The sequence below is a fragment of the Lissotriton vulgaris genome, unplaced genomic scaffold (assembly GCF_964263255.1).
Source record: "Lissotriton vulgaris unplaced genomic scaffold, aLisVul1.2 SCAFFOLD_510, whole genome shotgun sequence".
In the NCBI taxonomy this organism is placed as follows: domain Eukaryota; kingdom Metazoa; phylum Chordata; class Amphibia; order Caudata; family Salamandridae; genus Lissotriton; species Lissotriton vulgaris.
In genome coordinates this window covers 345,676-368,312 of record NW_028246922.1, presented here as the reverse complement: position 1 = coordinate 368,312, position 22,637 = coordinate 345,676, and the positions used below count along the sequence as shown (strand labels likewise).

The following is a 22,637-nucleotide window of genomic DNA, read 5'->3' as shown; positions in this document are numbered from 1 at the left end:
GTGCTCCAAGAGGAAAGGTGTGATTACACACACCTACTGAGTAGGTCTCAACATAGAAAAGTTCTCCCGAGCACTCCAAACAAATTAAAGTAAATGTATCAAGTTCAAAGTCAATAAAGTCTGTGAATTATCACAGTTACAGGTACGTAATCCAAATATCGATCATCAACTCAAGTCCTTCCAATCAAGGTTGTTTTATTTTCTTTGATGGTCCTTATTCTTCAAAATTCATAATTATCCATATACAGTAGTTATCGAAACAAGCAGCCAACACGTGTTTCGTCGTGTTAATTAATACACATCGACTTCATCAGGGCTGCAACCATAATGCAAATAAACACAGTATAAATTATATGGTAATACAATAGTTTTCGAACTCTACAATTTGAAAGAACGTGTGAGAAGTAGAGTGAAACCATAAGAAGCACACAACCCGAGTAAGTGTGCAAGTCTCAGATAAAGCCATCACCAGATCCATTTCAGTACACATCTCTATTATATATAATCCACATTCATCCTTAAAATTATAAAAGATTCATGGGCCGATAACCAAATACACCCCAAATGAGTTCCCTTATCTATTTTCAAAGGTTGTCCCACCTCATAAGTTATGTCATGTTCCAGCACCTAAAGTACATGCTAGTTAATTGCACATAAGGTTCTGTGCCACAGAATTTTTTTATACAAACTAAATTGTTATATCCAATCCAATATTCCTCATTACTCAGTCTCACAACTCTAATAAGTTTAAGAGTAAAAATTATTTTATATATCTGAACAATTACCGTAATCCTCATGTACCGGCGAGTTTACTTGTCTAATATATTTTCTCCTTCAGAACATTAGCAGTTCCCAATATAACACTGTCCGACCCTAGGGTATAAGCATCCCAAAATTTGTTTCAGTTAAACATATATCTCACAGTATATAGATTAAAACTGGTCACGTCCCTAAACAGTAATCACTCACCCCACTATCAAAATCAAGTTAGAACAGGGGTCCTCTCCTGCGTGTGAAGATTAGATATGTCCCCACAATCGCGATCTGAAATAAATAATCGAATGTACCAGATTCAGTATCTAAGTACTTTAATACAATACGTAGCGGAGTTTCGCATTGTTGCTACTCCTCACACATACCTCTATTCAACATAAATAGTAATACAAACATGGCGCCCATGCAGGACGCCGACTTCGGAGCGGTATCGTGGATAGACGACCGCGCGCTTGAATAGAGGTATGTGTGAGGAGTAGCAACAATGCGAAACTCCGCTACGTATTGTATTAAAGTACTTAGATACTGAATCTGGTACATTCGATTATGTATGTTATGAATTGTTTGATTAATTGAATTTTACATCTTTTCATGACATTTTTTGCTGATGTCTTCTCTTTGAATGTACTCCTTTTAACTTTGATATATAAAAATATAATTTTTTAGACATCAATAGGATTTTCCGTGTGCTTTGTATCATCAATCTAAATTTAGTGTTGTCTTCTGGACACTTTGGAGTTTGATCTTGCATGACTTATTCTTTAAATAGAATCTAATAACTACATAAGTACTAGAAATAAAATCCTCTGCTAACCCGGCATGATTGCTGGCGCTGGCCATGGTCGGGACGCGGACGGGCGCAGACGGGCTTTCCTTACACGCCAGTGGTGAACTCCCCGCACGTTAGCGCTGCGGCCATTTATATATAGGAGGGAAGGCTCCTTCTGCCTATTCTTTTGGAGCATTAGAGCGTGCCTCGCTCAAGATGGCGCTGCTTCATGCCTCGCTAATGCCCCTCCTCCGAGAAGCACAGCCCTGTATGCGAAGTGCGCCATGCCCACTGCGCATCAGATTTCTTCCTCCGTCTTTTCCAACAATGCGATAATGTTGGTAAGACAAGACTCTTATTAAAAAGGCCAGTGTACAGTTTTAGAAGAGCAAAGAGTTATAAAAATACTTTTTGTGCAAAATATAAAAGCAAATATGTGCAAGCTGGTGTTAGTGCAAATTAGCAGAAATCCTTTCATTTAAGTTAGCAGCGTAATTTTAATTAGGAGTGTATATTTGGAGCAAAAGTCAGGAACACTGCAGTCAAATTCAACAGTACACAGAAATTCAACCCGCAAACAGAATTAGCGAGTTGGAAAGCAACCGAACCCGCCTCAATTCCCTCTCCAGAACCTATAACTTTTATTAATTTATAAACTCTACTGCTTTACCGCCAACACCAAAAGCATGTTTTATAGACTCCCCTCCATGCATATATATTACGATAAATCGTTGGTACAGCAAAACAATGACCGTAATTTACACTAGAATTTTACATAGTACTAAATGCTGCCTGTGTTAACAGAATACAATTTATAGGACACGATTCCTTCAAAATAGAATGAGCCTCTTACACACAAAGCTCTAGTTCTGCTGGCAAAATATTGTTATCACACACCACAGGTTAAACGCTGTACTTAAAAGTCCTTATTTTGATGATATATTGATGGAAGATTTTACATTATGTAAATGAGCACTATACAAATGCCTAATAATTTAAACAGTATTGTACATCAAAGAAGTCTAAAGTGAAATTAGGATTGGGACTTGTTTCCGTTAACACTAAAATAAATACATTATTTTGGGATATTTTTAAATATTGGTAGGTTTCGGTCTAATACTGTGAAAGTCTTCTTCAGGCTATTAATTTTGAGTACATGTTGTTGACAGTAGCAACAATGGATTCCGTTCTACCATATCCTTGGGTTTGTAATCAAGAGTCCTTGTGGTCAATCCATTACGGGGATCATCTGTTACCGCCCTCTGGGGCTATTTAGCGTGCAACAGCAACATCTGTTGCTGCAGATGTTTACCAACATGGCCGCTACGCACCGCAGACTGTTGATTCTGGGCGATTTCAATCGTTGGGCAAATGACCCCTTGGGCTCTTGCTTGGCCAATATCACTCGGTCCTATGAGGGTCTGGGCCTCCTGCAATGAGTATCTAAGCCCACCCACACCAGAGGGCATCTGCTAGACCTCATCTTTTCTGAGGATGAACAGGTGTACATTGGGGATATCCTTCGTATGGACTGGACCGATCATTATCTGGTCAAATTCTACATGAATATTGCCAACCTAGAAAAGCGGGGCAGCAACCGGGCGTGTGTTTTCCTGGGTAGGGACTTGAAGGCTTTTCTGCGCAAGAGTGTCCAGGACCCGATGTTCCTGGTGGAGGATTGTTTCTCCCCGGATGCTCAGGTGGAAAAGAACTATTCCGCCTTTTGTACAAAAATTACCCTGGCCCTTGACTCTCATGCCCCTGTTAAGAATCTTCGGAACAGAAGTAGCCCTTCTGCCCCTTGGTTCAGTGAAGAGTTAAAAATCCTTAAACATGAATGTAAACGGGCTGAGAGGAAATGGAGGTATGGTTACCAGGATGTGGACAAGTTGTCTTGGAGACAAAAAAATGTAGAATACAGGAAGAGTATTAAAAGGTCTAAAGCTGACCACTATGCCACCTTAATACTTAATGCCCCAACAGCGCTTGAAGCACGTTTAACATTCTTAACAGCTTGTCCAATCCAGACTGTGTTAAGAGTGTGATTTCTCCCTCCCAAAGTCTTTGTGATGACCTTGCTAGGTTCTTCTACGACAAGGTCAATGGCATTATTATGGATCTGGGTGGTGTTCCACCTTCTCCGGCCGGGACGACTATCCCTGCTTCGGAGGACGGCCGTATTGGGTCTGTGGAATCAACCTTGTAGGGGGCTACTTTGGTCTCTCTTTCCGAGTTTCCTTCCCTCGAACCTGAGGAATTCTGGAGGCTGGCTGAGAGTGTTGCATCTGGCTCTCCTCTGGACCCACTGCTGTGTAGGATCTGGAAAGAATTTAGAGCAGTCTTGTTCCCCACGCTTCGTCTGATTTGCAATCAGTCTATCTCTGAGGGGGTGGTCCCTTCTCAGTGGAAGCAGGCATTAGTGACGCCTCTGCTTAAAAAGCCCTCCCTCGATCCTAAGTGTCCTAAAAATTTCAGACCCATCTCTCTCCTTCCCTTCCCCACTAAAGTAGTTGAATGGGTGGTGAGCACAAATTCCTAGAACAAGCTAAGCTCCTGGAGGTGGAACAATTTGGGTTCAGCCCAGCCCATGACACTGAAACGGCTCTGGTTACCGTGATGGACGAACTCCGGAGGCGGGCAGAAAGGGGGCAGGCAGCCGTACTTATTCTGCTTGACCCGTCTGCTGCCTTCGATACGGTTAACCATGGAATCCTGTTGAGACGACTGGAGGAGGTGCGAGTGAAGGGCTGTGTCCTGATGTGGTTTCAATCGTTTCCGTCAGGCAGGCAGCAGGCAGTCTCCCTCTCCTCCTTTCAATCTGAGTTTACTAGTGTCTCCCATGGTGTTCCACAGGGCTCGGCCATCAGCCCCATTTTGTTCAATATCTACCTGAAACCTCTGATGAGTGTCAATAAGCATTACAATATTGAGATCCTTAATTATGCGGATGACACTAAACTTATTCTTTCTTTGGAGGGAGCTCAGTCAACCTCTCTTGACAAATTTCACAGCTGTATGCGGGACACTACATTGTGGCTGAGGGACAACTCGCTGCAATTCAATGCGTCTAAGACCGAGCTGCTTTACTGCTCCCCTGAAAGGATCCCCTCTGGGCTGCCCAGTCATTTCTGGCCCTCTGACCCCTCCAATTTGGTACAGCCGGTGAATTCAGTGCGTAACTTAGGGGTGACATTTGACCGTGAACTCTCCTTGGAGGCACATGTGACGAAGGTAGTAGGTTGCTGTCTGGCTATCATTCGTTCCCTTCGTAAGATCCTTCCACTGTTGCCACCTCTGGCGCGCTCCCTGATAGTTCGGAGCACGGTACTCAGCCGAGTTGACTATTACAACACTCTCCTCTTTGAGTCCCCAAGGTTCCTGCTGGCCAGGATGCAGAGGTTACAGTCAACCGCAGCTAAACTAGCATTAGGCTGGTCCAGTAGGTCCTCTGCCTCCTTGGCTCTGGCAGAGTTACACTGGTTGCCTGTGAAACAAAGGATCCAGTTTAAATCCCTCTGCCTGGTATTTAAGGCCTTGCATGGAATTGGTCCTATCTCCCTGCAACGCAAGTTTGAGTGGTATGCTCCTGTTCGAACATTGCGCTCCTCTGGGGCACATCTGATAAAAATCCCTAGATTTAAAAAAGTCAGAGCTGGTGGCAGACCGTTTGAGGTCGCTGCTGCGAAGCTCTGGAGCACTCTTCCGGGTGAGTTGAGACAAATCGATGATCTCCTGCCATTCAGAAGGAAGCTGAAAACATGGCTATTCCCTAAGATCTAGGGGTTGCCGAGGTCCTGAAGGAGGTAAGCCAGCTCATTCACTTCTAGCGCCAGGATGCCTGGTAGGTGATAGTGCGCTCTATAAATGCAATAAATAAATAATCCTACTAGTTCTACCTTAATGGGTTTCGCTTGTCCTCGCTGTGGTCATTCCCTGCAATGACCTCTGTGGTGGTATCATCACAGAACCTGCCCCTAACCAGGTCCCCTATGGTCTGAAGCTCGCTGCTCATCTGCTTCCTTCACTGGGAACGCGCATTTGGTTCCCTAGAAGCAGTGGATTGAACGTGAGACGCTCAGCCTAGTGCATAAAGCCTTTCCCTGCTGGACGCCCTGCTACCCCATCAAACCAGCGTGACCACACCAGCAGGTTAAACAGGTAGTGCCTTACCAGCCCACCAAACCAGTGGTACCACACTAGCCAACCAACCCAATGGTACCACACTAGCCAACCAAACCAATGGTACCACACTAGCCAACCAAACCAATGGTACCACACTAGCCAACCAAACCAATGGTACCACACTAGCCAACCAAACCAATGGTGCCTTACCAACCAGCCAGACTGATGAGGCCTTACCAACCAGCCAGACTGATGGTTCCTTACCAACCAGCCAGACTGATGGTTCCTTACCAACCAGCCAGACTGATGAGGCCTTACCAACCAGCCAGACTGATGGTTCCTTACCAACCAGCCAGACTGATGGTTCCTTACCAACCAGCCAGACTGATGGTTCCTTACCAACCGACCAGACTGATGGTTCCTTACCAACCAGCCAGACTGATGGTTCCTTACCAACCAACCAGACTGATGGTTCCTTACCAACCAACCAGACTGATGGTTCCTTACCAACCAACCAGACTGATGGTTCCTTACCAACCAGCCAGACTGATGGTTCCTTACCAACCAGCCAGACTGATGAGGCCTTACCAACCAGCCAGACTGATGGTTCCTTACCAACCAGCCAGACTGATGGTTCCTTACCAACCAGCCAGACTGATGGTTCCTTACCAACCAGCCAGACTGATGGTTCCTTACCAACCAGCCAGACTGATGGTTCCTTACCAACCAGCCAGACTGATGGTTCCTTACCAACCAACCAGACTGATGGTTCCTTACCAACCAGCCAGACTGATGGTTCCTTACCAACCAGCCAGACTGATGGTTCCTTACCAACCAGCCAGACTGATGGTTCCTTACCAACCAGCCAGACTGATGGTTCCTTACCAACCAGCCAGACTGATGAGGCCTTACCAACCAGCCAGACTGATGGTTCCTTACCAACCAGCCAGACTGATGGTTCCTTACCAACCAGCCAGACTGATGGTTCCTTACCAACCAGCCAGACTGATGGTTCCTTACCAACCAGCCAGACTGATGGTTCCTTACCAACCGACCAGACTGATGAGGCCTTACCAACCAGCCAGACTGATGGTTCCTTACCAACCAGCCAGACTGATGGTTCCTTACCAACCAGCCAGACTGATGGTTCCTTACCAACCAGCCAAACTGATGGTGCCTTACTAGCAGACCAAACTGATGTTGCCTTACCAGCAGACCAAGCTGATGGTGCATTACCAGCAGGCCAAACCGATGGCGCCTTACCAGCAGGGCAAACCGATGGCGCCTTACCAGCTGGGCAAACCGATGGCGCCTTACCAGCAGGGCAAACGGATGGTACCTTACCAGCAGGCCAAACGGATGGTGCCTTACCAGCAGGCCAAACGGATGGTGCCTTACCAGCAGGCCAAACGGATGGTGCCTTACCAGCAGGCCCAACGGATGGTGCCTTACCAGCAGGCCAAACGGATGGTGCCTTACCAGCAGGCCAAACGGATGGTGCCTTACCAGCAGGCCAAACGGATGGTGCCTTACCAGCAGGCCAAACGGATGGTGCCTTACCAGCAGGCCAAACGGATGGTGCCTTACCAGCAGGCCAAACGGATGGTGCCTTACCAGCAGCCCAAACGGATGGTGCCTTACCAGCAGCCCAAAAGGATGGTGCCTTACCAGCAGGCCAAACGGATGATACCTTACCAGCAGGCCAAAAAGATGGTTCCTTACCAGCAGCCCAAAAGGATGGTGCCTTACCAGCCAACCAAATTGATGGTGCCATCCAGCTGACCAATCTGATAGTGCCATAGTAGTGTAAACTTACCTGGTGGTGCCATACAAGCTGACCAATCATATGGCGCCCTACAAGCTGACAAACGCCAAAGATCGACCCCTTTGACAGTCTCCTGGTAACACACAGACTTTATGGCCACAAACGCCAAAGATCGACCCCTTTGACAGTCTCCTGGTAACACACAGACTTTATGGCCACAAACGCCAAAGATCGACCCCTTTGACAGTCTCCTGGTAACACACAGACTTTATGGCCACAAAACTAACCATGCTCAAGCCCTGGTCTGTGAACAACAACCCACTCTGCTACTTAGTAACCCCATGATCGCTCTGAGGGCCTCAAATGGCAGCCTAAAGCACTAGAAACAAAGACTAAATCAAATGCACTAGAATTCTGTTATTTTCACTCTGTTTTCCGCCTTTTACTTGCGGTCACTTAGGAGCGTGCTGTAATAGGCGGGAGGAGCTATGTTTGACTATATCATCTCTTCTTTTCCCCCTGCAGGCCGTCAGATGGTACCCTGGGGGGCTTCTCCACGGGAGGGAGCGCTGCCTTTCGTCTTCCTATGGGGCATCGAGTGGGGGTCAGCTCTCTGACCTGCACAAGCACCCCCAATGCCGCTGCAGGTGAGTTGCATCCTGCACGTGTTACCTTGTTTATTAATGTCAATTATTGACTCTTGTAATTTTGTAAGTTTCCGTCATATTGACAATCGACACGTTTCTGTCCTTCCTTTGCCACTTCTTGAAATGGAAGTCACCGGCACATTTCTTACTGACAGGAAGTCCTAATAACTGTAACAACACTTCTCTTTCTGTATCTTATGTTTTTTGTACTGTGCAACATTCACCTTTTCCAGGCCCTCTTGGCCCTTGGTGTGCAGTCTGGGGTCGGCTGCTTGTGGGCTCAGTAGTGGTGTAAGGATTGGGCCTTGCATCCGTCTGCCAGACCGGTGTGATTGCCCTGAGTGTGTTGTGTTATCCGGTGTCGAGTGTATGTGACAGTCTATATGTCTGCCAGAGGGGCCGTCTTTTGCAGGGGTCGTGCATGTTGTGACAATCTTTTTTGGTACCCCCCCATGACCTCCCCCTTGGGCTTTACTTATCCACTCACCTATTGTCATGTAGTTCCTATAAATCGATGTAGGATCTTTGCATTTAGACAACATAAACTAGGATTGGTGTCCAGACTGATTCCATACTCCCCCACCGGATATATTCGCCTGTATGCCCAGCTAGCTCACAGTGCCACTGTAAAACTCCTCTTACCAAGGAGACTAGTTCTAGGCAACTATCGAACATGCCAACTTTGTCCCATCAGGGATCGTGGAAACAGTACTGTACTTTTCGCTCAGTCCTTTGTGCTCACTTTATCTCAGAGAGATACACAGAATAAATGGTGGGGATGTTTTTCAATAAGTATTTATTGAACCAGTGTCATTCTAGTGTAAAGTAGGTGAAACAACCATAAGACAGAAGCAGATATAAATGATTATAAGCACCAACAGAGTAAAAGGATGGTAGATTTCTGCCATAGTGCTAAAACAATGAGTATATGCAAGCATATACGTACATGACAGTAATCGTGCGTACTCCTACGATGCAACCCTAACTAGATGTACCTAAGTGTACCTAGCATGTATGTAGGTGTAAAGCCAAGAATCCTCCTAGGATGAGGCCAACCCCATTACCTGGTGCGAGAGAATGAAGTACCCCGTCTTGGTCTCCAGATGCACACCCCACGAGGGATGTCAGACCACTGCGTGTTGGAGTGTCTGTGTGCAGGGACCGTAGTGTCTCGCATCATTGTGTCAGCATGGAAGTCTTTCTCTTCTGCCTTCCCCTGGAAGGTGTGGTGTGTATATATACCCAAACGGTACCCTCGGGGGATTCCACCTTGCTATGTCGGCAAAGGATGACGGAAGGGATGCCCCTTATACATAGTTATTATGCAGAAGATGGTGATCCTGCTGTGATCATGAGAATCCTCATGCATAATTAACGAGGCTAGGTTTCGGGGAAAACCACACAACATTTATGCAGTGCTTAACTAGATAAATGGTCAATACCAAAACTGTTAGGTAGCACAATGGTACGGTAAATGTTGGTGAAGGGTCAGGTGACTACTCAAGCCTATTTTGGGGTACCCTACGAAACATAACACTAGCCACATAAAATACAGATCTGTTCTTTGCAGCAGGCATATTAACCCTCTGTGCTACTTTATGGCGAGTCAAAACTGACACTAGGCAAAACTGTGATATCTCTCTCCAGTAGGATCATTAATCAGAAGATTTACCATGACATTTCTATTGCTGCCTGAAACCTGGACACACAAGGAGCTCTGCAGGAGGTGATTTTAAATTATAAGTTATTGCTAAACACAGCGCCCCCCCCCAGAGGTCAGTGCCCTGACTCCAGGTCAGCACCCAGTGCAGCCACACCGGTCGCACCACCCTCGAGCCGGCCCTGTCTGCCAGTGTGTTACATGCCCCAGTGTCAGTATGTTTCAGTGCGCCCTGTCCCAGTGTCAGTGCGTGCCAGTGCACTCCTGTCCCAGTGTCGGTGAACCCCTGTCCCAGTGCACTCCTGTCCCAGTGCACTCCTGTCCCAGTGTCCGTGTCTTCCTGTCCCAGTGTCGGTGAACCCCTGTCCCAGTGCACTCCTGTCCCAGTGTCCGTGTCTTCCTGTCCCAGTGTCCGTGTCTTCCTGTCCCAGTGTCCGTGTCTCCCTGTCCCAGTGCCAGTGTGTTCCTGACCCAGTGTCAGTGTGTTTCTGACCCAGTGTCACACTGCGTTCCAGTGCGCTCCTGTCTCAGTGCATTCCATTGCCTGTGCACTCCTGTCCACCAGTTTGTGCGTTCCTGTCCCAGTCTCAGTGCGCTTCTGTCGCATTGTCAGTGCTTTGACTGTCCCAGCGTCAATGTGTTCCTGTCCTGGTGTGATCTTGTCCCGTTGTCGGTGTGTTCCTGTCCCGGTGTCAACCTGCCCCATTCAGTGCTTCACGTGTCCTGACCGTGGCAGGGTGCACGCAGGGTGAGTGTGATAGCTCTGATATGTGTCTGTTGTAAGGAGTGACAGCTGTAAGAAGTCGGCTAGTGGTCTGAGGTCCACGTCTCATTGTCTGTGCGCTTCGTGACCCGAGTGTGCGTGTCCCCATGGCTCAGTGTGGCAGTCTCCACTGTCCCAATGTCATTGTCTTACACGCTCCCTGTAGCATTTCTTGTCCCAGTGTGATTGTCTCTCAGTCCTAGTGTCATTCTGTCTCCAGGGAGTCCAGCGTGGATCCACAAGAGGCAGTCCTCCAGGGATTCACGGGAAGTGAATCTACAGCAGTCATTGCGAGTGTGACTCCTTTAGAAACTCACTGGTTATTCTGAAAGGGTCTTCGCCTGTAGCCCTGTGCCTCCGCATTGGTTCTAGCCGTAGTGTAAGTGTATTCACTGTCCCAGAGTGGGTGTGCGCCTCTCCCAAAGCCACTTTATTTCCAGCTCTAGTGTGTACACATTTCCTGTCCTGATGTGCGTTACTTCCTGTCCTGATGTGCGTTACTTCCTGTCCTGATGTGCGTTACTTCCTGTCCCACTGTGTGTTTCTGTATACTTTTGCAGAAGTGTCAAGGTTTCCGCCTCTCTGCTCTTCTGGCTGTCTCTCCGTTGTTCAGGCGAGTGTTTGCATGTCTCTCTGTCCTTGTTTCACTGTCCCAGAAGCAGTGTATGTCTCTCTGTCCCAGTGTCCATGTTCTAGGCTTCCTGTCTCGATGCCAGATCACCCTGTGTCTCTCTGCCTCAGTGTCAGTAACTTCCCAACCCAGCTAAGTGTCTCGCTCGTCCAGTGGCAATGTCTCTCCTGTGTAGCCTATGTTCCACAGAAGGAAGATGGCTCTGTATATACCCTACCAAAGTAAGGTATAGTGTGCTCAGAGTCCAGGGAGTTCCCAGAGGTATAGCAAAGGTTACATTAGGTAGGTACTAACAGCTCTCTTTGTGGTATTGTGGGCGAGCAGTTAGGCTCATCCAGAGGGTGTGTCAAGCATTTATTGTATTCACTCAATCAAGGACTGAAACACACACTCAGAGACAGAATCCAGACCAATTAGGTAAGTATAAAAAGGTATACTTAGGTTTTATCCGCTTCTGTGCGCGGACAACCCCCGGCCATCTGACGTCACAGTGGGTGTGTGCGGAGGATGGCCGGGGGCCGTCCGAACTGCGCACGCGCCAAATTCTCCCGCACGGCGGGGGAATTCCAGCCGCCTCAAAGCGGATATTTTGTAGAACCAAGCAGGCCTTGGCACAGGCAAGTAAGAAATACTTTCAAATGTGAGGCTGTACACAGTAAAGCAATTGTATATTGTATTGGAATCATTTACATGTACTTTTAAAGCTGTTCAAAATACAGAATGATTACTTCTTATTACTCTTGGATTACTTTTCAGTTACTTTGAGTAGTTGAGGTGATATGCCGAGATATCATACACTAGACTTTGTCACTTACAGGTAAATAAGACAATTCTTAAGTTAAAGCATACTTACTTTTCTTTCCAAAACAACAGTTCAACAACATTTTTAGGAACAAAACTCGTAAAATTGGTTTCCTATGCGAAAAAGAATGTTATCGGTTTGCAGGTAAGTAAACGGCCTGCAAAAATAGTTTTTGGGGGGCATTTTTTAAATGGAGTCCGTTCCATGGACTGCTTGCGTGGTCGGCGCGGGTAGGCCTAACAGACCGCGTCGATCGAAGTACTTGGATTTTTACGATGCACGTCAAAAGGGAAGTCGATATCGAAAACAATACTGTTAAGTGGTAAGGATTGCGCTTCGAAAAGGTTCGAAGATGATCCTGAACCAGAGCGACACAATACACTCCTGAACCCGATGGCGGAAAAAAACAATCTGAAGATGGAGTCGATGCCCATGCACACTATCTCCCTAAGGAGGAGTCACCTACTTCGTGACTATAAATACTTCTTCCATGACAAAAACAAAGTGCAAACATCCAAGCCCAACACCAGATGGCGATCTATGCACAAGTATACAAATCTACAGCTCTACATGCCAAGAACAGATTCATACTGGTAAGTAGCATTTTCCTTTTGGGGGTTACAGCCAAGGTTCAGGTAGGCACTCAAATTACATGACTAGCGGCACTAGGGCAGCCAGGTGCAGGGTACAGGATGCCAATGTTGACTAATGGGGTTAGGGGGCACGTGGGTTGGGGGCTGCTCGTGGACAGGCCACTCATTCTTAGGAGCCAAGCTCCTAGGATTAATGTCAGGGCAAAGGGGGTCTCCGGTCAGCACCAAGTCACACCACCAGCGGCACAGGGGAGGCTGGGTGCAGGGTGCTTAAGAGGGGTTGGGAGTGCAATGCAATCCTATCAAGGTTGCCGGTTTTGGATTTTGGCTGCAGGCTCAGTCCAGGAAGTCTTCCGGGAGGAACCAACAGCTGGGCAGGTTAGTTGGAGTGTTCAAGGACGTAGGTGCACCTCAGGTACTCTTCTCCAGGACGCAGAGTGGCTGGGTGCAGGGGTGTCTTTTGAAGCCGGATTTCACCTTACCGGGCCACTCGCGTGTGAGACTGCAGGTGACGTCGGTTGCCCCCTGGCAACCCATGGTGGACTCGGACTCTGGAGCGCTCTTGGACCTTGCTGGGACCAGTGTGGCGCCTGGACTCGGGCTATAGATGGGTGCAGTGGTGGTTACAGGCGTTGAGTTTCTTCGCCCTCAGCAGGCTCAGAGTCGGTCTTTGGAGTTTCTTTTGAACAGAGCTGCTGTTCGAAGGAGATATGGTCGTTTTATTTATTTATTTATTTATGGGTTTGTTACGCGCCGGCATCACACCCGAAGGTGTATCTCCGCGCGGTGCTGTGAGGTGAACAGATCAGAGACTCCTCCTAGAATAGTACAGTTTTTAGTCGTTTCCTGAAAGCTGTGTGGCTCTGGCATTCTCTGAGGGAGAGGGGGAGACTGTTCCATAGACGAGGACCCATGATAGATAGGGCACGGCCTCCCTGTCTAGTCTTGTAATGTCTAGGGACCTGAAGCAGCTGTTGATTAGAGGACCTGAGGATACGGGACGGACGGTGAAAAACAAATTTGTCTGTCAGGTAATGTGGTCCTAGATTGTATAAGCATTTGTGTATCACACAGCTGATCTTGAATTCTATCCGTTTCCGGATAGGAAGCCAGTGGAGGGCCCTAAGAAGGGGGAGGGACGGTGTTCTGGGGGGGGTGTTGGTCACCAGCCGTGCTGCGGTGTTCTGCACCACCTGCAGTCTATTGAGCACTCCCTCATTGGCAGCCAGAAGTAAGCCATTGCAATAGTCCAGGCGGCTCAAAACGAGGGCCTGGACCAGGGTCTTCCGGGTGTCGTCCGGTAGAAGGGGAAACACCTTTCGAAGGAGGCCGATGATGTGGAAGCAGGACCCTGCAGTGGTGCTGGCATGATGAGAAAGGGTGAGGTCCTGGTCTAGACGTACTCCCAGGTTCTTGACTATCTGTTTGGGAGGCGGAGCCTGTCCCAAGCTTGGAGGCCACCAGTCTGGGGTCCAGAGGATTTTCGCCTCTCCAAATAACATGACCTCAGACTTTCCCACATTACACTGTAGGAAGTTTTTGGCCATCCAGCTGGCGATTGCAGTCATGCCGTTAGAAAAAGCTTGCCTGATCTCGGGAGTCAAGGTCTTAAAGGTGAACAGCAGCTGCGTGTCGTCAGCGTAGGAGATAGGCATGAACCCAAAGGACCTAGTCAAGTTGGCCAGGGAGGAAACATATACGTTAAACAACGTAGGACTAAGACACGAGCCCTGAGGGACTCCTCTGATGATGTTGGCCGAGTTGGAACTAAAGGAGCCCATGTTCACCGTCTGTGTCCGCTCAGAAAGAAAGCTGGAAAACCATGCCAGGGCAGATTGTTGAAGGCAGTCAGCCCTCTCAAGGGTTTTGGTGGTCACTGGCTGCAGAACAAGTCGACTCCTAAAGCAGGATCTCTGGAAACTGCAGACAGGCCGGTAGGGCTTGGGCCAAGTCAGTTCTTCTCCACAGTCTCTTCTGCTGTGCAACGTCTTCCATCCTTTTTCTTCGAAGGTTGAAGGAATCTTGGGAAGCAAGGTTCAGGACCCGCTAAATACTAAATTTAGGGGTGTTACAGGGGTGTGCAGGTCAGGACCAATAGGTCCCTTCCTTTAGGTGAGTACACCCCCTATTATGCTACCCTCCAGTGAAAGGGGGGCAGGAGCCTCTCTAATTGGCTGGGTCCCCTCATCTCTAATATACATGATTGAGAGGACTGAGATGGGTGCTTCACCTGACCTCCCCCACCTGATGGGAGGGGTTGGCAAAGGTGGTCACACCTCTCCTCCTAACTTGGTTTCCCCGCTGAATCTCCTGCCCAAAGTGAAGGTCAGAACCGGTGGAAGCCAGTTGCTGGGGTGTTACAAAGTGACAGGGTACAGTGAGACAATCTAAGAGGAAGATGGCACGCTCCCTCCTTATGTTTTTCCTCTCCTCTATTTTCCATGACCCCCCACTACCTGCCTGTAGCTCTCTGTCCCAGTGCTGTAGCTCTCTGTCCCGGTGTCTGTACTGCTCTGTGTACCTCTCTGTCCTGGTGTCTGTTCATCTCTGTGTCTATACCTCTCTGTTTCGGTGTCTGTACCTCTCTATCTCAGTGTACTTCTCTTTCCCGGTAAGTGTACTTCTCTGTCTGGGTGTCTGGGCCTCTGGGCCTCTTTGCTGTCCTGCACTCTGTACCTCTCTGTCCTGCTGTCTGTACCTCTCTGTGTACCTCTCTATCCTGGTGTCTGGGACAGAGAGCTGCAGGCACTGGTACAGAGAAGTACAGACACCGGGACAGACACTACGACAAAGAGGACACCGGGACAGAGAGGTGCAGTGTTTGTCCCTATGTGTCTACCGCTCTGTCCCGGTGTCTGTGCTTCACCTAGTCGGACCACTCCTTCATACACTTAACCATCACTCGGACTTGCCCGCACCATCCCCAACAGACACAGCGCTCCCTTCCGCAGCTGGTCCAAGGTCACGCAGCAACAGTGGATGGATGCCCTCACCACCACATAGCCCAAAGACACCACCAGCGTGGATCAGGCAGTACAGAATTTCGAAAACTGGATCACCAACGCTGCCGACTAAGTCCCCCACCGAACCAGCCAAAAGAAACAGGCCCTCCGAACAAGCCAGCTGGTACACTCCAGAACTCAGCATGATGAAAACAACTAAGAAGAAGATGGTGCACTAGCAGGAACCACACTGCCAGAGCCATTTTCAAATTAGCCCTCAACAATTACCACCGACAAATCAAAGCAGCAAAAAAGGAGGCCCTGACCCACTGAATCAACAGCGCCAACCAACCTAAGAAACTCTTCTTCATCGTTGGAGAGTTCACCTGCCCGTCATCCACCGAAAACTCCATCCCGTCATCCCAGGAACTCTGCGACCATCTCGCGACCACTTCCACAACAAGATAGTGACCATCTATAAAAACTTTGATCTCTAACCCTCTGACCCCCTCAACCTCTGAGCAACCACCACTGCAGACCACTCACTCACTGCATGGAAACATCTCAGCACACATCACATGGCCACCCTCATGAAATCCATCCACTCGGGGCACCCAACGACCCCTGCTCCGCTGACTCTTCATCCTCGGAAGAGAGGTGATCAGCCGCCACCTCACTACCATCCTCAATGCCACATTAACCTCTGCCACCTTTCCCGATGCCTGCAGACATGCCGAGGTCAGACCCCTCCAGAAGAAACACTCATCAGACCCCAACAAACTCCAGAAATACTGTCCCATCTCAGTACTCCCCTTCCCCGCCAAATTCCTGGAGAAGGCCAACAACCTCCAACTCAACAAGCTTCCATAACTGTGTGAAGAATGTCTCAGGCTGGATGAAGGAGAACTGCCTCAAGCTCAACACGGAAAATGACAGAAGTCCTCATCTTTGGCACAAACCCGCCCTCTGGAACGACTCCTGGTGGCCGGTGGAACTTGGATCCCACCTCCACGCTGAAAAACCAGGCCTGCAACCTCAGCATCATCCTCAACAGTGAACTCTCCATGAAACGTCAGGTCACTGTCTCCTCAGCCTGCTTCCACACGTTCTGCATGTCCGCAAAATATTCAAGTGAATCCCCATCTGCACCAGGAAGAGCGTAACACAGGCCCTCATCACCAACAGCCTGGACTACGGCAACGCACTCTGCAGGCACCTACACCGAACTCATGCAAAGACTCCAGACTATCCAGAACGCAGCCGCCAGATATGCTCAACCTCCTCAAGAGAACCCACATCACCCCGCACCTGAAGGACCTCCAGTGGCTCCCCATGCAGAAGAGATGCCAGTTCAAGCGCCTACAAATTCCTCCACGACTAAGGACCCACCTACATTAACCACTGTCTGCACTTCCACCGAACCCCCCTCCCTGCACCCGGAACCTGTGCTCCGCACACCTCGCACAGACTCCATGCATACGCCGCTGCCGCAGGACGCTCCTTCTCCCATCTCGCCGCCAAAGCTTGTTTGACCCTCCTCCTTTGCACCACACCCTCGTTTACCAACTTAAGGAAGGCACTCAAGACCTGACTTTTCGACTGAGATCTACAGCAGGCACCTGGATACCCTCGCGGGTGACAAGCCGTGCTTTACAAATCCTGCCTTAATGATTGATTGATAGAGTTAGCATGATATGATTCAGAACAAAAGAGAAATGGGACAATTACAAAGAAACAATGCCATGCTGACAACGGGAAATTATATATCAGTAAATATGTCAAACATTAGCAAATGCTCTGACAAAATAATTAACTACTTAACTGTAGATTAAAAAAAGCAGATTATTCATTTTTTTATTTCATTTAAACAATAGATGAGATTTAAGAGGTGCCACCTATAGGCTGCCAAAGGAATTGTCTATATATTTCCCTTTGATCTTCAGAATCCGAGGCTTTGGAAAACAAAACATTAATTACATTTTGGCCTATTAACACTAAAGTTGCTGCGGCCGGATACAATCTTGTAGAGGGCCGGCTGTGGCCCGCAGGCCGTATTTTGAAGACCGCTGCTGTATAGCGTGACCCACACACCCCACACCTCGTACTCCAGGTGGGCGTAACATACATAACAATACCGCGACGCAATATCCTGATATCTTTGGAACCTGCGGTAGCCTTGACAGAATTGTTGTGATCAAGGCCGGCTTTAGCTCTGGTGGCGCCCAGTGCGACAATCCTTTTTAGCGCCCCCGCACCCTATGACCGCCTCCTCGGATTCTCTAACTACCACCAGGCAAAAGTGCCCTCATCTCTCCAATGATAACTTATTACTAAATACAGCGCCCTCCTGAGATCAGGGCCCCCCTCCACAGGCCAGCGCCTAGTGCGGCCGCACCAGTCGCACTGCCCTAAAGCCGGCCCTGGTTGTGAAATATCACAATGGAAGTCCTGATACTGCCAGAGCTGACTAGAGTGGTGAGGCAGGCAGCACCCCTGCTCCAGGTGGGGAGCCACTGAGGGGGCTTAAAGTGCCTCCCGCCTCAAGATCCAACAGAAGCACAAACACTCTCCTCCTGAAACCACGGAGATTCCGGAAGGAAAAAACATACAAACGCTCCTTCTCTGGAATGGCACCTAGGATCTGGAATGCACTCCCGCCAGAAACCAGGCTTATCCCGTCCACTATTCTCTTCAAGAAAGAGGTGAAGGCCATCCTTATGGCTAAATACACCTGAACACTATTGATACTGGCAAGATGGCCGCCTGGTAGGAGCTCCCCGAAGGAGCTCCCCGTGCTCGGGATCCCTTAACCGGGTATATCCCTGTTAGCAGCAGCCATCGACCTCCCCAGGAACAGGAGTAATGTTTTGGACACCGCTGTGACCCGCCAGCGTCACAACAGAGAAGTCCCTGCAGGAACGGAGTGCTGTGAAAGCCTGGGACGCGGAACAACGTTGGAAACGGCCCGCACCACAGCAGAGGAACCCAAGGGACATCGTTAGGCGGAGTGAGGCTCGGGTCGGTGGTAATCGACACCCGATATCCTCCACAGCCAACACCGGGGACAGAACAGAACGCACACCGGACCGTCCCCCCCCCCACCCCCGAACAGAAGGCAGACGCTGAGATCGGGAGCCAGGGGGTCGCATCTCAGCGGACACCCCGGGACCGAAGGGGGCTGAGGCAACAACAACGGAACACCCGCCCGACTGCAGCAGAGGACGCTGGTCGCAGCACCGGGATCGGCAGGAGGATCACCGAGATCAGCGAGATCAGCGGGAGCAAGACGACAACGGAGCTCCCCCCACCCCTTTGCACCTACCGCCGCAGCAGAGGAATCAGAGCGGGGCAGCGGGCACCAGGACCAAAGCGGGAGGAGCACCGGACCCCTTTCATTCCCTTTGGTCCCGACGGCAGCAAAGGCAGCACCGGGACATGACGACGCAACCCCCCCCTCTCCCCCACACACCGCAGCAGAGAAATACGAGCGGTCTGGAGAGTTGGGAGGGACGCTGGACGCCGGTTGCTGGCTAACACGGCGGGGGTCACAAGCTCTCGAAGCGGACCCGAGAGAGCTAAACACAGCTCAACTTCAAAAAGAGCCTTTCTTTAATAAGAGCGAGCGAGGAGCTGTAGGAGCGACAGAACACCGAAGCCTGCCCCCATTGACATTGACATCGGTAGATTCCTGGCAAATGGATGGGATGCTTTTCATTATAATACAGGCTGAGCTCTGACGTGAGATCAAGTATATTCAGCCACATACATCTACGAAGAGGAAGGAAGCCAATCATGGATTAATGTAGTGCTTCTGTAAAACTCTACTGGCAATATTTACTGAAACACAGAAACTCAGGTATTTACTTCTCCCACCCGCCGGCTCTCTTTTGAAAAATCTAACTCTTTTGAAAAATCTAACTCCTTTGTACAAAATGGCTGGGGCCATAAAACTGTAACAATAAATCCCCCCATACCTCTGTCGTCCACGTGGCCCTTCAGCTCAACTCCCCCACACAGAGATAAGATTCCTCCCAGCTAGCCTTGAGCTCGGTTTGCTTAAACAGAAAGTGGAATCTCTTCCCCTGTGCTCAGAGCAATAGCAGCAAACAGAGGACTATTCTCTCTTTCTCCCAGCCTGCATAGCAACAAACAGAGGACTGCTGGCTTGATCTGAACTATTTGGCGGCCATTTAAGTCTAGTTTCTAGTTTTTATTGGATTATAGTATTTTAGACTAGTAGAACAGAATGCCGGCCTATGCCTGTATTATTATACTTTTACTTATAGTTTTATCATTTGTTTAGGGCAGATTACCACCTCATATATGAAAGAATGTCTACCTATTATTGTATTATTGCAGTATTGCTCTCCTAGCCTATTCTGAATTTTTGTACTACACAGACTGCTACCTCATATAGGAAAGAGTGTTTGCCATCACTGCATTAGTACACTCTAGCTTTATTTTAAACATTTGTATTGCACAGATTACTACCTTAAATATGACAGAGTGTTTGCATACCATTGTAGTACTATACCTATATCGGTATTTTGAACACCTGTAAGCACAGATTATTACCTCGTATATTAGGATTCCTCACTAGTGCCACTTTTACTTGTATTTTGAACATTTGTAAATGCACAGATTGCTACCTCACACTATTTGGGTTGACAACCAATGTCACCTTCGATTTTTGAGTTTTGACTCATGTAAATTGTTGTATCTGGATCCTTCCTCTATATTCTATCAATATTATCAACTATAGTGTATTAGTGCACTCTCCCATTGTACCCTACCCTTATATATTATCAGTATTATGCCTATTCTTACACCTTGTACCTCACAATTTACCGTATGTATTTGCCCTACGGCTCACTCTTATATCCTGGATATGCTGGTTGATTACTAGTGTCACTTTGTAATTTATAACTTATTATTGTGTATCCTACTGTATGCACCTGTTTTTCTGCACACATGTTTTTCTGCACATTGGTACCACTATAGTGCACTACTGCATCCTCCCATACCCACCTAATCCTGCAACGCAACATGGACCCCATCGGCAAACACACATACAAAATCAACTACCCACCATCACTCACCAAAAAAGCCGCCAAACGCTTTAAACACAACTTCCTTAGGTCACACTCGGAAACGCCCTTTGCTGACACCTACTTCTCACCGGTCAATGGATCCCTGAACACCGATATCATCTTCCACACCACACGCAGAGCTCAATGGAGAAAAGCGTTCTTCACCCTACTCACCGTCTCCTCCACTAGAAAATCCGCTCACAGCCTAACTCTCTCCATCACACCATCCCAAGTCTTTCCAGGCAGAGCCACCATCACTATTTACAATAACGGGATTGTCCTATCACAATCCACAGACAGGAACCTGGAACTGCTAGACAACATGTTCCCCACCTTCAAAGAACACCTCTCCAATTCACGGACAAACACTCATATCTCCCCCAGTCCCACCAACCATGACCTCACAGCTACATACTCTTCAATCAGGGACACACCTACCACCCCTGACCTCCCATCCCCTACCCACAACCCCACTATCCCAATTCAGCACTCCATCACAGACACAGATCGCTCCCCCTCATACACCGCTCTTTCCCCCGCCCCTTCTACCAACTTGCGGACCTCCACACATACCCTCAACACTCCTATCACACCTACAGCGGGCATTAACACCCCGCTCGCCGCTGACAGCACAGTTCCCAACCAGAATAACACGCATTCCGACAATTCCCCCCCTTTATCCCCCCCCATTCTCAGTCCTCATTACCCTCTAACCAACTTCGCAGAACATACCCCATCTCCTAATTTAACTCCCCCTCCCCTCAACAGGACCATCTCCAATCCCACTTCCCCTCCTACTCTCAGCCCCCATTACCCTCCTTACACCCCCACCACGGCTACCAGTCTCCCAGCCTACACCTTGTCCCCCCCGCCTACCACCAATGCCCCCACCCATAACACCAACTTCCTCCCTACCTCATCCACACCCCTCCCGTCCAAAACCTCTCGCCTCCCTAACCCCATCCCGCACACCAACACAACGTAGACCTACTCGAACACCAGCCCTCCCTCCCACCTGCACACGAATTCCCTGGCCAGCCATTCACCCCTGACTGCCACTCCCACCCCCACCACCTACCCTACGATGGAATACATCACGGCCACCCTCACTCAGATCAAAGAAGACATTCACGCCATCAAAGAACTACTCTCCACACGCCCCATACACCGCCCACCCACCTCCACCCCCCCTCCCAACTTGTCTCCTACTCCGCCGGCGGACCCCCACCCTCATCACGCCCCACACCAGGCGTCAATCCCTGCTCATAGGCGCAGCAACTGCCCTCGTCCCCCGCATCGCCCCTGCAACCCCTCACACATCTACACCTCCCCGCCAAACTTGTCCCCCACCCCTCCGACTAACTCTCGCACTCAGCTATCCCCCAATCTGACATCAATCCCAGCTCTTAATCGCAACAACCGCCCTCGCCGCACCCACAACTCTTTCTCTGACCTCGACACACTCACCCTTCTCCGCTCCTATGACCCAGCCCCCCAAACTCACACAAGCACCCCACACCTCAACATTCCCACGATACACCCAAATCCCCTTAGACCACCCACACTAAACAGCAGATTCTCCATCCCCAATAACCTTAGAAAAGTCCCTCTCTCGCTAGAACCATCTAACACCCTCTACACACCCCGTCTCAAATGCACTCTTCTCAACTGCAGATCGGCCACGAAACACTCAGCAGCCATTGCTGAGCTCCTCTTATCGCGGGACCTCGACCTAATCATCCTGACTGAAACGTGGCTAACTGAATCTTCGACACCCATAATGGACATTCTGGTTCCTCCCAACTACCACATTATCAGGCTCGACAGAACAGGCCAAATATGTGGTGGAATCGCATGCATCTACAGGAACAACCTCTCTGTTCAGAAAGTCAATTCCACATCCCTACCATCCCCAACATCCTGGGAATACATCTGCCTCGACATTATTAGTGAGGGCAAACCGATATGCTCCCTTCACAGCATCTACCACCCACCCAGGGACAACCTCACCTTTTCCCAACAAATCATGGATATGATCTCAACCAATTCCGGACGCCAGCTCACCCAAATATACCTTGG

General features: G+C 49.1%; 1 protein-coding gene across 1 annotated transcript in view; it reads left to right on the top strand.

Annotated features, from left to right (window-relative positions):
* Positions 1-22,637, top strand: part of SAP25 (Sin3A associated protein 25) — a 127,376-nt gene that overhangs the window by 6,899 nt on the left and 97,840 nt on the right. Inside the window, exon 2 of the mRNA XM_086949595.1 lies at positions 7,956-8,077. Coding sequence (XP_086805721.1) covers positions 7,956-8,077 — 122 coding nt within the window. The remainder of the gene's footprint in view (positions 1-7,955; positions 8,078-22,637) is intronic.